Genomic DNA, 14,877 nt, shown 5'->3' on the forward strand with positions numbered 1-14,877 from the left:
TATTGGATCATCCATGGTTGGGTCCCCTGAAATGTCTGGATCAGAAAGTCCAATGAGGTCCAGAAATGAAGAATAGGTTATGTATTTTGATACAATTTTACTTTCCATTAGAAGTATTCCCATTTCAGTTTTTATTACATTACAACAAAAAGTATCCATACTTAAGAATAAAAATGAAATAACTGCAGATGTTGAAAACTTGAAACGGAAGAAAATAGTAAAAGCCCTGAGCAGGCCAAGCAGCATTTGTGAAGAGAACAAGAGCAGTTAACATTTTAGTTGTGGACTTTGTCTGTGCAAATAAATCAAATATGACCCATACTTTGCTGTAAACAGGCACTGATTTTAAGTTGAATTTACCTATTTCATCTCAATTATATTAAGCTTTCTAATGGTAGAAAATGGACAAGTCTGATTTGATTCTACAGGCAGGCAACTGCATCTCCTTAACCAGGAAATTGCGAAGGTTGTGAAGTAAACTGCACTGAGAAAGGTTGATAAAAAAATGGAAAAAAAAAGATTGGCTAAGACAGAGAAAATAAGAAGAAAGAAAATGTTTATAAGAAAGTTTACTGTTTCTTTTCTAAAAAAATCAATTAAACCCTGAAGGAGACTCCATGTGTGTAATCAAGGAATGTGGGAAAGGATAGGAAAGCAAAATTTGATTAACCATAGTATTGCATGGTGAAGCAGACTTAAGGTGCTATATAGTATGCTCCTGCCCCTGCTTCCCATGTTTGCATGTTCAAATAATTCAGTAATAGTGGGAGTGGTTAGTAGGGAATAGTGGGGAGCAGGCTATAATGCTGATGAATTGAGAGCTGCAGTATGAGTTTGCTGCAAGACCAAAATGTTTCTTGGAGGATCCTTTTGAATAAGAAAGTTTATTTGACACAAAAGGCTTCAATACAAATGATATCTGTTGAAAGGACTGTACTTCAGACATGGACAAAAAATATAATGCAGTTTGTGGGTCAAGCAGAGAAGTTGAGTGGCCACTGAATGGCAGTCAAGCAGCTGATGGGTAGTTGGTGATGAGAGGCAGTCTTATTTTGGAGGCACACTATAGGGCAACAAGGTGAGTAGCTGCAGAAGATAGGTGAGAGTGAGTGGGGGACAGAGGGTTTTGTGGCTAAGGTGGTTTATTATGATGACCTTCTGCACTGAAAGTGCGTTGTAGGAAATGGTTAGTCTGCATGATGGACTGAACTGAGGGCAATAACTTTTTACTGCTGTCAAATGCATTAGCTTACCTTATTTTTTTTAATTGATATCAAGCACATATGCTGACTTAATGATTTCGGTTACTAGAATTACAAAGAATGCAAAACCAAAGGTTGTTCTGTTGTTGCCTGAACCCCAAGTGTACCTTTTGTAATTACAGTACTAATTTTCATGATACAAGTTAACACGTTGTTTTGACATATCATTTTATGAAATATAAAAGTTTGATTCTATTACATTGCTGCTTGCCTGTATGGCATTAAACTGTTGATGCTATTTTAACTATTGTTTTTCATGGAGTGTAATGTAGGAGATTCTGATGCATTCACAATGGAATGTGCTATCCTACTAAGTGGGTTTAATATACAACAGATATTAAAATAACAATTTAGGCAAAATTTCCTATTATTTGTGAGATATTGGAATTTACCAAACATTCTTTGCAATTGTGCCAAGATCTTAGACGTTTAATTTGAGATTAGTGGTTAATAAAACTTTCAGTACATTTTGGAAAAGTTAATCGAACCAAAATAATTTAGATAACACCTCCCAGTGAAAATCTGGATTTCTTTACAGTTCTTTATTGTACTGCTATGTACTCAAGTACTTGCAGACAGAACGCTGTTGTTTGTGTCTTACCTCGTGATGGTTAAGCAGCTTTTATGTGATATAAGGAAGAGGTTTATTATATCTGAGAGCTGCTTGGAAATGAGGCCGTGATTTTCTGTGCAGGTCAATTTATAGCAAATCTGCTGTGCAATCTGCTCACATTTCATGTAGAGAAAGGAATAACAAATCTTCCAGTTTTTATGCTCATGAAAATGATGGGCAGTATTTAACAGTCACTGTTGGCTGTAGCTTTTAAAAAAATTACAAATGTAGCAAGCTTAAACTGTGATTATTTGTCTTACTATCATTGTTGATACTAATTAAATTTTGGAGCTTCAATTAGTTGACGTCAAAAACTTGATAAAATTAAGTTAGCGTAAATGTAATTTGAAAATGCTGAATTAATACAAATTCAGGAAATAAAATCTGTTAGATTGTGTTCTTCAGATATATACAAAAAGGCTCCATTATTCTTCCCAGCTAATCTCTGTTTTAATTTTAATGCTGACTATTCCCTCTGCAGATTTTCTTTGCTTGAAATTATTGAGTCCTTGAGATGCAGCTTCATGGAAACAAGTTGCTGTCACTTAATTTGCCAATGTGATTATTGTTCGTATGAACTTTGGCATTGAGCATTGGCAAGCTTGTTCATTCTTCTGGGTCATCATAGAATGTTCATACGTGCTTACTTTGCACAGGACTTATTCTAGATATTTCTGAATAACCTTATTAGAAAATGTCATTATATTACCTCTGGAGCAGATGAGACCTGAACCAGGCCTCATAGCTCAGAGGTGGGGTCACTGCCACTGAGCCACAGGACTCACATTAACTCCTTGCACACTATGGAATAAAATTCTACTGGCTTACTCTTGGAGTTGCCAGCGCTCACCAAAAAATTCTGTTGTGGGTAAAAGTACATCTGTGCAAAGCTTGTGTAACAGGGGTCAGCATGGATTAAAATTCCTTTGGCGGTCACATTTACTGTAACAAACCATATGACCTGGAAATTTGCATTTGACTGTGAAACTCAGAAAAGTAGGCTTAATGATTTATGTATGTCTAGGAATAATGTATCAAGCATAAGAATTTAAAATCTGATTGAAGATTTGTAGCTCGGGTATCCGTTGTTGTGGTTCTGCTCGCCGAGCTGGAAGTTTTTGCTGCAAACATTTCGTTCCCTGGCTAGGGAACATCATCAGTGCTGTTGGAGCCTCGTGTGAAGCGCTGCTTTGATGTTTCTTCCGGTATTTATATTGGTTTGTTCTTGCTGCTTCCGGGTGTCAGTATATAAGAATATAATTCATATACTGGGTTTATGCCTAATAAGGAAACAGTGAGAATATATCTGCACTTGATATTAAATTTGCTCTATTGTGTGGCTTTTTTTTCTTTAAAGACTTCAAATTGTGTAACTTTTCTCTCTACATGCGTGTACGTGGGTTGGGGTCCCTCGATGCCTACCTCTCCCTTTCATTTTTCCAGTACTGGCTGCCTGTTTTGTTGCCTTTCTTGCAGACTTCAGGGTTTTAAAACCAATGCCCTATGTAATTTATTCATTATTTTGTAATTTGTTTTTCAAAATGGATTTTGTGTCTCCTGTAATTTCTTTAAATTAGCATATGGAGATTAAGTGGATATTTTATTATGATAAAAAAGAATACCAGCATGGACTAATTTTAAACGGTGAGAAAATTCATAAAGCCAAGGGAGTGCTAGTCGAGGATTCTCTAAAGGTAAACATGCAGGTTGAGTCCGTGATTAAGAAAGCGAATGTAATGTTGTCATTTATCTCAAGAGGGTTGGAACATAAAAGCAGTGATGTGCTACTGAGACTTTATAAAGCTCTGGTTAGGCCCCATGTGGAGTACTGTGTCCAGTTTTGGGCCCCACACCTCAGGAGGGACATACTGGTACTGGAGAGTGTCCAGCGGAGATTCACACGGATGATCCCTGGAATGGTAGATCTAACATACGAGGAACGGCTGAGGATCCTGGGATTGTACTCATTGGAGTTTAGAAGATTAAGGGGAGATCTAATAGAAACTTACAAGATAATACATGGCTTGGAAAGGGTGGACGCTAAGAAATTGTTTCCATTAGGCGGGGAGACTAGGACCCGTGGGCACAGCCTTAGAATTAGAGGGGGTCAGTTCAGAACAGAAATGCGGAGACATTTCTTCAGCCAGAGAGTGGTGGGCCTGTGGAATTCATTGCCGCGGAGTGTAGTGGAGGCCGGGACGCTAAATGTCTTCAAGGCAGAAGTTGATAAATTCTTGATGTCACAAGGAATTAAGGGCTACGGGGAGAATGCGGGTAAGTGGAGTTGAAATGCCTATTAGCCATGATTAAATGGCGTAGTGGACTCGATGGACCAAATGGCCTTACTTCCATTCCTATGTCTTATGGTCTTATACAATGCAGACAATATCTTAAACTAAGTCATAAGGGTAACCTGTTAGTGTGTTCCCAGAAACTACCTTGTCAGCTGGGGCAGTTTTGGCTGTGTCTGCTATTTGTCTAATGACCCACTGGAAGGATACCCACATGAGCACTTCAGGAGAAGAAAAGATCAAGTTTGATTCTTATATTTATTTCACTTGTTCCAACCCACCCGTTCCCTAACCAGTATTGAATACCCTGTCAACTCTCACTTTGAGCTTGAATCGTGAGCATGAATCATATAATTTAAATATGGCAGGTTATATTGGTATGACACCATGATTTATATTTCAGTAAGTGTCACAATTGCCTTTGGTAGAAAGAGAACATTTGCAAAGATATTACTCATTCATAAACAAAATCATTTACCCTGCTAATTTAAAAAGCTCACCTTTGGCATGTGAAAAGATGCCAGTTTCTATCTAAATGCATTTTTCAAGGGGGGCTATTTGCAGGAGGCAATGATGTAGTGGTAATGTCACTGGACTGGGCATCCAGAACCCCAGGTTAATGTTGTGGAGACATGGGTTTGGGTACCACAGTAGCAGATGATAAAATTGGAATTCAATATAATCTTAAATTAAAATCTAGTCCAAGTAAAATCCCATCTAATTCAGTAATGTCTTTTAGGGCAAGAAATCTTCCATTCTTACCCGGTCCAGTTTATGTGTAATTCCAGACCTACTGCAAAGTGATTGACTCTTAACTGCCCTCTGAAATAGCCTAGCAAGCACCAAGTTGTATCATACTTCTGAGAATCTAACAAAGGAAAGAAACTAGACAGACTATCCAGCAACAACCTAGGTGCTGGAAAAGCCAGCAAATGCACCTGGTTGACCCGCAAAGTCTTCATTTCATATGGGAACTGGTGGTAAAATTGGAAGGGCTATTCCACAGACTAAGAGCAACCGCCTGACACAGTCATACTCGTGGAATCATACATTACACACCGTCACAGCCAACACTATTCTATTCCTGGATATGCTCTGTCCCATTGGCCGGACAGACTAACAGAGGTGATGGCAAAATGATATGCAATCAGGGAGGAGTTACCCTGGAAGCCCTCAACATTGCCTCCAGGCCCCATAAAAGTCTGATGCCATCATGTGAAACATGGACAAATAAATCTGCTGATTGCCGTCACCTCCCCTAAACTGAAGAAAGTGGCAAAAGCACAGAAATGAATTCTGAGCTTCACTGTTCATCCTTAAGAGTGACTCAGCATCACTGTTCGACCAAGCTGGCCAAATCCTAAAGTACATAACTACTAAAGTGGGTCTGTGGCAGGTGGCAAGGGAACGAGCAAAATGGGAAAATCCTCCCACCAATCTGTTTGTTGAAGATATGTCTGTTCATGACAGTATCATTTGGAGTAACCACTGCATAGTGGAAACCAAATCCTGTCTTCACAATGAGGATGCCCTCAATCATGTTGTGTAGCTGTATTACTGTGCTAAATGCAATAGATTTGGGACAGATTGAGCAACTCAAACTAGGTATCCTTGTGGACCTATGGAATATCAGAAGCAGCAGACTTGCCTTCAACCTTTATGGCCTGGCGTGTGCCCCCATTTTATAATTATCACTAAACCAGGAGATTAACCTGGTTCAATGAAGAATGGCAGGAGGGCTTGCCAGAAGGAACATTAGGCATATTGAAATATGAGATTTCCAGCTGGTGAGGTTACCGCATAGCAAAGTGCAGTTGACTGAGCTAAATGATCTGTAACAAATGGATCTGATTTTATCTCTGGAGACCTGCTGCATCCAGTTGTGAATGGTGTTGTGTATTAAACTCTTTATTGAAGGAGGAAACTCCTTAAATATTCTAATGATTTGGAGATGCTGGTGTTGGACTGGGGTGTACAAAGTTAAAAATCTCAACGCCAGGTTTAATTGGAAGCACACTAGCTTTTGGGAGCATCACTCCTTCATCAGGTGGTAGTGGAGGATGTGTTAGGATTGAGCCCTCCACTACCACCAAATAGTCTTAAGGTTCTGATGCAGACCCCAGCATTTTAGACAAGGCTGAGGCATTTGCATCCATCTTCAGTTAACTCTCCTCCTGAGGTCTGCAACATCACATTTCAGCAATAGTACTGTAGAATTGTGCTCTGGAAGTAGGGCATATCACTAGTGCTTTCTACATGAATTCACCACAGCCAATTACTACCCTATCAGTTTACTTTGGTCACCAGGAAAGTGACCTGGAAGGTATCATCAAATGGTACTTGCAAAGGGATAATTTGCTCAGTGATGCTCAGGTTGGGTGATTCAGGTCCTTGGTTTAAACATGGGCAAAAGAGCTAGAGCTGAACTCTAGTGGGAAGCTGAAAATGACTGCACCTTAAAAAATCGGGATCTGGACTGCATGGAAGAACAAGGGTGGCAATTGCATGGGAACATCACCTACAAGTTCCTTTCCAATCTACTTACCATCCTGACTTGAAACAATATCATTGTTCCTTCCCTGCCACCCAGTCAAAATTGTGTAATTCCCTTTCTAATCACAATGTGGATGGTTCTAAACCCCAAGGATTGTAGCAGTTCAAGAAAGTAGCTCAATCCTACCTTGTACAAGGCAAATTAATATAAATGCTGGTCTAACTAACAAAATTCATCTCCCATGAAAAAAGTTTCAAAATTCTTACGTTTCTTGTAAACATATCCTGATTATAACAAAATAATGGAATTGTTTTCCTCCCAGATTTCTTGGTTGAGAAGACAAAACAAAAATTAAATGCATGCTTACCTTTTGAATTTCACGCAGAATACTACTCAAGTTCTCCATGCTTTATCTAACTTTCATTCTTGACAATTGAACTCTGTTAAATGTCCAAAGCGATTACATGTTGGGCTAAATTCAATTTGGAGATCAGCAGTACAGCAATAGCAATTGTTTTTGAAATATGTGGGGTTTTTTCTGTTTGTTACATACAATTCAAGAATATCTCTTGTATTAAATTGTCTAGCATCAACTCAAATGTTCAGGGACATACAATTGCTCTGGGTCCTGTGGTTAGTAAGGTGAAAAATCTTCTAGGATTCCTCCTCCTAATTGTTATCCAGTTATATTTATACATGTGGACTCATTAGATGAGGCCAGGATTACACTGAATTACAGACAAAAATAGAAATTGCTGGAAAGTGTTGGCATTCTGAGTAATCCAAGATGGAGGATGGGAAAAGATTGTGGCTGTAAGAGCTGCTCGTTTTTGAGGTATTTTCAGCGTTGGAGGTGATTTCCTCATTCTAGGAGCAGTAATTGCTATTTTATAAGCTGTTGCATTGTTTTGGAACTTTGGTGGGGGGGGGGGCTGCGGGCGAAGAGATAAGATCAAAACAACAGCACTTTAAGAAGAAAGACAAAGGCAGAGACCACATGGTCTAATTTGATGCACAACAGGTTATAAAGATGAATGGCCTAATTTTGTTCCTATATTCTTCAAGTCTAATTATGAATTTTACAAATGTTTTTTGTTTTTCTCTACAGAATCGTACAGTAAAAAAGCATGCTTGGCTGAGGTGAGCTTTTATAACTACCCTAAAAATTTCTTGCAGATAATTGTAATGTTTGGTACTTGGCACAAAATTATAATTAATGTATTTAATGTCTTATTCTTTTCAAGATGCCCTCTTCTTCTGGAAATATCGATGCGCCGACAAGCAGAAAAATTGGACACAGAGGAGTAGATGCTTCTGGAGAAACTACATACAAAAAAGTATTCAGTCATTGCATTGCTTATAAATGTAGTCAAAATAAAATAGGGATTCCCAGTCGGACTTTATACTTGTTTTAATTCTCATGTCATAAACAAATAGAGCTGAATATGTTGAATGCTGTCATAGCTGTGAATTATCAGTAATAATTTATCATAAAAAGTGTTTTATAAGAAAGAAAATGATTAGCTCTTTGCTGCCTTTCAAATCTGAACACCCTAAAAATCTAGTTAGTGGTTTAAGCAGTGAGGATAGAACAAAGATTAAAGGTCAAGTCTGAAACAAAAATGCTGTATGTGTCAAGTCAAACCATACCTGAAAAAAGGAGAGCAATTAATATTTTAATGAAGTCCTTTATCAAAACTCAGTCTGAATTTTAATCTCAAATGTTAACCTGCATTAATGTTGAATATTTAATGATCTATATATGTATTTCTTTCTGGCCAGCCTTTTTTCCTGACAAATTGTCTTAAGTAATTTTAACCATGCAAGTCACTCCAAGGTACAACAATTATGTTCTAGAACTTTTCCTTGATTTATTTCAGTTATTTTCTGTAGTGGCAAGGTCAAAAAGGTTCACTGAATACAATTACTTAACACTGATTTCATGATATTATGGAATAGAGATTGTGCTGAGAACCTTGATGTTCAGTAGCCACGCCAATACAAGAGTCAGGATCTTTTGTGTAAGGTAGTCTAAATTTAATTGGTCATTTCTGCTTTTTAGATGTATAGATCCATTTGCAAGTTGATAGATTTTGTGCAATGAATTCACTGTCTGCAAACAACGCCCCTCCCGAAAACTCTTCAAACTCTGCAAGTGCCATCTTTTGCTGAGGCACAAACCTGCAACTTTTGTGCTGTGAAATGAATATGTTTATTGTTTTAAGTTGTGCGTTGAGTAATTAATTAAAAGAAGTCCTGTAAATGTTGAACTCCTAATATCAGATATTTTGTTTGGTTGCCAGGAGGTACAGTAATTAAATTTGATTCAACTTTTGATTCATGTGCTTGATTTCTATCCTTAAAATATCATCAAAATGTTTGAAATATTGCTGAGACACCAATTTGTAGCTACTGTCTTTATTAGCTTGGTACATTATTTCCTGCCTGCTAGTCTCGTTACATAATCTAAATAAGTTTCTGGGGTCAAGGCCATCAAATGCTTGAGCTTGACCTTGCCTTCAAAGAGAAATGTTAATGACTCGAACAAGATAATTATGGAACGTCCTGTTTATAAACAAAAATCTAGGGCCAGTATGACTTACCAATGGAAATTTTCTTTTGTCGGTACTTTATATTAAAGATATGTTCAGTTGAGAAATTTGTAGAAACTGATCAACTTTCTGGGAATACTATCTGCCATGTATTTACATCTGATAAAGTTCTTAAAGCAAGAAAATCACATTTCTTTTTAAGCTTTTTATGTATTTGTTGAACTTCCTGAAAACCTAGACAAGCTTCAGGGCAGGAAGTGAACAGAACGTCATTTTTTCTCTATATTGATAAAGGTTAAGCCAACACATCATTATAAAATACGTTTCAGACAACTTCATCCACTCTTAAAGGAGCTATTCAACTGGGTATTGGATACACAGTGGGAAACCTCAGTTCAAAACCTGAAAGAGATGTACTGATGCAAGATTTCTATGTCGTTGAAAGCATATTCTTCCCTAGGTAAGTCCGTCTTTATTGCAAGTCCCCTTTTCACCACAGATAACTGACTAAAGCAAGTTAGTGCTCTCATGCTTTTTTTAAATTGTTAATTTCTATTGTTTTAATTGCAAAGCATTTTGACCACTGAAATCTAGTCAGAGGTAAGGCCAAGTCACTATTGGAAATGTGCCATTTTGTGCATAGCAAAATTCCACAGACATCAAATGAAATGAATGATAGGTTTAATCTGTACTAATGGTTGGGAGAACAATATACCCGGAACAAAGAGAAACTCATGTTATTCTTCAAATAGATCTTTCAATTCCACCTTGGCAGTGCCTTGGCTAAATGTTTGAACTGGAAGACTGCCTTGGTAGCGTATGGAATCCATTGTGATCATGTAATGATGTGCTCAAGTTTTTAATTTGCCTCAAACCTATAATTGTCTGAGTCTGAGGTGACCCTGCTTTGATTGAATCAGACTGATATCTGATGCAAGAATGGTTTACCTTTCTTGTGATAAAAGATTAGTTGTTTCCGTGTCTCACTTTTGTGCAAGACATTGCTTTTAATAATTTGATTATGGCATTTATCTAAATGTTGTCTCCTGTTTAAGGTAATTCATTGGTTTCGAGTGCTTTTGGACTTTAAGAGGTTTACCACTCAATCACAATTGTCTTCTGTGATTAATGTATTTAATTTTGCCAGTTAATGTGTTAATGCATGATCACAGAAGTTGGGGAAAATAAAACTGGATATCAAATAAGGGGCTTTGTTCAGTACTTTTCTTTCAAATACCACTTACACTTGCTCTTGTTTCTTCAACTTAACAAGTTGTTTACCAGATTACTCCCAGTTAGTTGATACCTGAAAGGACTGGCAGTAAAAAAAATAAAGGAGACTTATCACTCCACATACAGTAGCACTTGACACTTAATTTTGGGTGGATGGGCAGGTATTATCCGCTGACACACACACTCAATTGACGGAACTGGTCCTCACCCTCAACATCATCTCCTTTGAATCCCACGAACTCAGCACCGCCTTCCTAACCTGCAATCTTCTTCCTGACCTCTCCACCCCCACCCCACTCCGGCCTCTCACCCTCACCTTGACCTCCTTCCACCTATCACATCTCCATTGCCCCTCCCTCAAGTCCCTCCTCCCTACCTTTTATCTTAGCCTGCTGGACACACTTTCTTCACTCCTGATGAAGGGCTTATGACCGAAATGTTGAATTTCCTGTTCCTTGGATGCTGCCTGACCTGCTGCGCTTTTCCAGCAACACATTTTCAGCTTTGATACTCCAGCATCTGCAGACCTCACTTTCTCCTCCTTGATGCTATTTATCCTAAATCTTACTTTTTTTATGAATTGAAACATAATGAAACCGCTTTGTATGGTACCCAAAACACACCCCGATACAGTTCCCAAAGGACAACTTGCAATATGCTCACACCTGAATCCCAGTGAGAACAGCTCGTGGGTTTAAATCACTTCTATCTTCAATGTTTAGATTAGAACTGGATATCTTTTTCCTGAAGCTACGACACACCTGAGCTTCCTATGTACTCAGCTTTACATAACCTCTTCAGGGTTTTTATGTCAACACTTCTGTTTTTCGACTAACTATAACTCTTAATTCCAAGGTCATCTAATTCACTTCATCTATCATTCCCTTCTCAGGAGCACTGCTAAATATAGCCATTCCAGTGACAGATTTGCCCCTCAAAATCAAAAGTGAAACTAAAAGTTTGTCTCTTTCAGATTTTACCTTAAGCTTAAAAAGTGCCAGACCACTTTAATGAACCTTTTGAGACCTTTTTATTCACCATGTTGGGTTGCAAACAATTCAAGGTAACCAAAACGTCTATTAGTATGCAAACCCCATTCACTATTGCCACGTTTCAAAAACAATTTTTAAAATAAATTGCCATGGTTACAAAAATACTCAAGTTAACCATAAATTTCAGTTACACTGAAAATCCCACTGGAGGGTTTATTAACCCCAAAACCAGAATCCTAGACCGCACACACACGCATTCACCATATCATTGGTGTTTAAATTTAAGTTAATCGTTGGGGAATATAAATGCACTGAGGCAAATTCTTCATTTCAGTGGTGCTTTTTTGGTCTATACTATAAATAAGGATTATATTTGGCTACATAAGGTAAATGTAATACAGTGTAATTCAGGTTTTGGCACTCAGACTTTCTTTTAATTTGCAGTGAAGGTAGTAATTTGACTCCAGCACATCACTTCCCTGACTTCAGATTTAAGACCTATGCTCCAGTGGCGTTTCGTTACTTTAGGGAACTCTTTGGCATTCGACCAGATGACTATTTGGTGAGTCTGGTTATTTTGAATACTGGGTATTGTGTGCCACAACTCCTTTTCAGTTGAATTGTATTTCATACATGAAACAAAATTATACTTGCTCATTCTCTCTAGTGAATTGCATGGAATGTTATCATGGGCTTTATTGAGGCAGTGACTGTGGGTGGATTTGTAATATTTATTTTAATATGTATAGCATGCTGTGTGACATACAAGATCACAATAGTGGAATTGTAATTTAAACTTGGGCCTTGTCTGGAGCCAGTATTTTGAATAGTGTAGCCCTGTGAAGAACAGTCTGTAACTTTAAGCCTGGAGTAGATGCAAAGTGAAATTTAGTCTGACAAGTGTGAATATCATAACACTTCAGTGCTTTGGTTTTACGTTTGAATTTTCTCCCACCCAATAAAATGCTTATAACCTCGCATTGGGGAAGGACATTAAATTCTGCTCACTAATTAGTGATCTGAGCTTCCATGTTGGAAGCTAAAGCTAGTCAATCATTCAAGTGTCTTACAAGCAAAACATGAGATCTTCAACTTTATTTATTTTTTATATTAAAATTTTAACTACGTTTGTTATTTAAATGAGCTCCTATACTTAACACAAAATGACACTGTATCAAAGAACTAACTGGTTTCATGATTCAAATACCTTCCCTCCCTCCCATTTTTGTCAGACTGATTCAGGTCATTGCCTTACACTTTCATCAGATTTTTATTGAGTCAACTGTTCTTGAGTTTGTTGCAAGATTAACAATATAAAGTGACAATCAACTAGGTTGGTGAAGGGTTAGTCACATAAATGGCAGGCAGAAAAGATTGATATTTGTGAGGCTAGCATTCTCTCCTTCCTTCTGAAATGCCCTAAAACCCGAGCCAGTGTGTCACCCATGCCGACCTCTTGTGACCTTTATTCTGCCAAACCGACATAGTCTGGATTTCTTGTTTAGGTGAGTTGCCAGTGGCTGCTGCCACTCCCCTGGTGACACTGACAGCAGTGAGGATCTGCAACCTCAATGTTCATCAGCCCTTTGGAGCTGGAATTACTGCTATTCTTTGATTCCATGGAAAGCTGTCTACTGGCTACTTATTGCCTGGCTAGTATTTACTGTGCTGCATTTTCCCTGAAAGAAATGAGAGAAAGTGAGGACTGCAGATGCTGGAGAGTCGGTCGAAGAGTATGGCCTGGAAAAGCATAGCAGGTCAGGCGGCATCCAAGGAGCAGGAGAATTGACATTTAAGGCATAAGCCCTTCATGGATGGGCAGCAAGGTGGCTCAGTGGTTAGCACTGCTGCCTCACAGCACCAGGGACCCAAATTTGATTCCAGCCTCAGGCGACTGTGCAAATTCCACACAGACATTCTCCCCACGTCAGCGTTGTCTGAGGTTCTTGAACTCGATACTGAGTCCCCAAGGTTGTTAAATGCCTGAGCTGAGGTGGTGTTCTGCAAATGTATTAAACTTCATTGGAGTATTGCAGTATCTCTACAGAGGAAATGTGAGCATGATAACAAAATTCATTAAATGGCAAGTAACCAGAATGGTAGGATTGTTGTTGCAGACTGCAAAATGGTTAACCAGACTATGTTCATCCTAATGCAGAAGAAAACTGTGTTTTGAGCAGTTATTACAGTAGCCTAGATTGAAAAAAGTACTAGTAAATCACTGCTTCACCTGGACAGAGTTTTTGGGCCGTGGGTGGTGAGGAGGGAAGGTGTAAAAGGGCCAAATGAGTGCATGGTAGTTGAAATGGGAGGAGAGTGAGGCATTGGGTGATAGAAAAGTGGGCCAAATGTTAGGGATGGAATGATCCCTTTAGAACTCTGACATGGAAGAGGAGGGAAGATGTATTTGATGATGGCACTAACAAAGTCGAAATCGCAGAAATGGTGGAGGATGACTCTTTTGAATACGGATGCTGGTGGAGTATAAAGGGAGCAAAGGGTAACCTATCAAAAATCAGGGAGGGAGCAGAAAGGTTCAGATCAGAAATGTGTAAAAATGCTTCAGTCAGGGCTGAAAAAAGATGGGGAAGGGCAGGATTTCCTCTTGAGTAAAAAGGGAACACCTGTCAGAAGCACATTGTGTAAGGTAGCATTTTTGGTACAGATGTAATTTTACAACCCCTACTCAGTGAGATTCTCTGGTATATATATCTGAATGTTTACAAAGCAAACCTCTAAATGTTTTGTTGTTCATAAATGAAGAAATACTGTGGTTTAAATACTTTTCAAGCCATTAAAAAATTAGCTGGGTACATTAGTGGTAAATGTATCATCAAAAGTTGGATTCTGAATAAAAGTTTGCTCTCTTGACATGTTTTCTCCCAGTATTCATTGTGCAATGAACCCTTGATTGAACTCTCCAATCCTGGTGCCAGTGGTTCTCTCTTTTATGTGACGAGTGATGATGAGTTCATAATAAAGACTGTTGTAAACAAAGAAGCAGAATTTCTGCAAAAGTTGCTTCCAGGTTATTATATGGTGAGTGAATTTTATTTCTATCACACCAATCCCCATTTTTATCTGCTCCTCTAATGAAAATCTTGACCCTTGCTGGACTGTTGTTCCATAACCATAACATCGACAACCATAACCCTTTGGTACCTCATACAACGGCTACTCACATGAGGCATGAAGTGCCGTATGGCAGGAGGTTGTTAGACATATTTGTGTGAAATCTGCACTTATCAGCCAGCAGCCTAACTGCCGTGCAATCTCTGATATATAAATATTTCTATTCCATTTCAATTTACCCATTAATGAAAAATTGAATGTTAATATTAAAATGAAATGGCATCCAGTGACTTTGAGGATAAATTTGAAAATTTGGCAGAGGCTGGAACAGGTTGCTCACCAGGCTTTGTGTTACCAGACATTTTGCT

The 14,877-nt window shown here is 38.4% G+C and overlaps 1 protein-coding gene across 3 annotated transcripts in view; it reads left to right on the forward strand.

The window, feature by feature from the left end:
• The window catches only part of LOC132829234 (phosphatidylinositol 4-phosphate 5-kinase type-1 gamma-like), an 84,300-nt gene that overhangs the window by 39,332 nt on the left and 30,091 nt on the right, over positions 1-14,877 (forward strand). For all 3 annotated transcript variants that reach the window (XM_060846601.1, XM_060846604.1, XM_060846603.1), the window contains exons 2-6: positions 7,769-7,800; positions 7,905-7,997; positions 9,542-9,672; positions 11,882-11,999; positions 14,324-14,476. In XM_060846601.1, the coding sequence (XP_060702584.1) occupies positions 7,769-7,800; positions 7,905-7,997; positions 9,542-9,672; positions 11,882-11,999; positions 14,324-14,476 (527 nt within the window). The remainder of the gene's footprint in view (positions 1-7,768; positions 7,801-7,904; positions 7,998-9,541; positions 9,673-11,881; positions 12,000-14,323; positions 14,477-14,877) is intronic.

Source organism: Hemiscyllium ocellatum, chromosome 28, assembly GCF_020745735.1.
Source record: "Hemiscyllium ocellatum isolate sHemOce1 chromosome 28, sHemOce1.pat.X.cur, whole genome shotgun sequence".
NCBI classification, from domain to species: Eukaryota; Metazoa; Chordata; class Chondrichthyes; order Orectolobiformes; family Hemiscylliidae; genus Hemiscyllium; species Hemiscyllium ocellatum.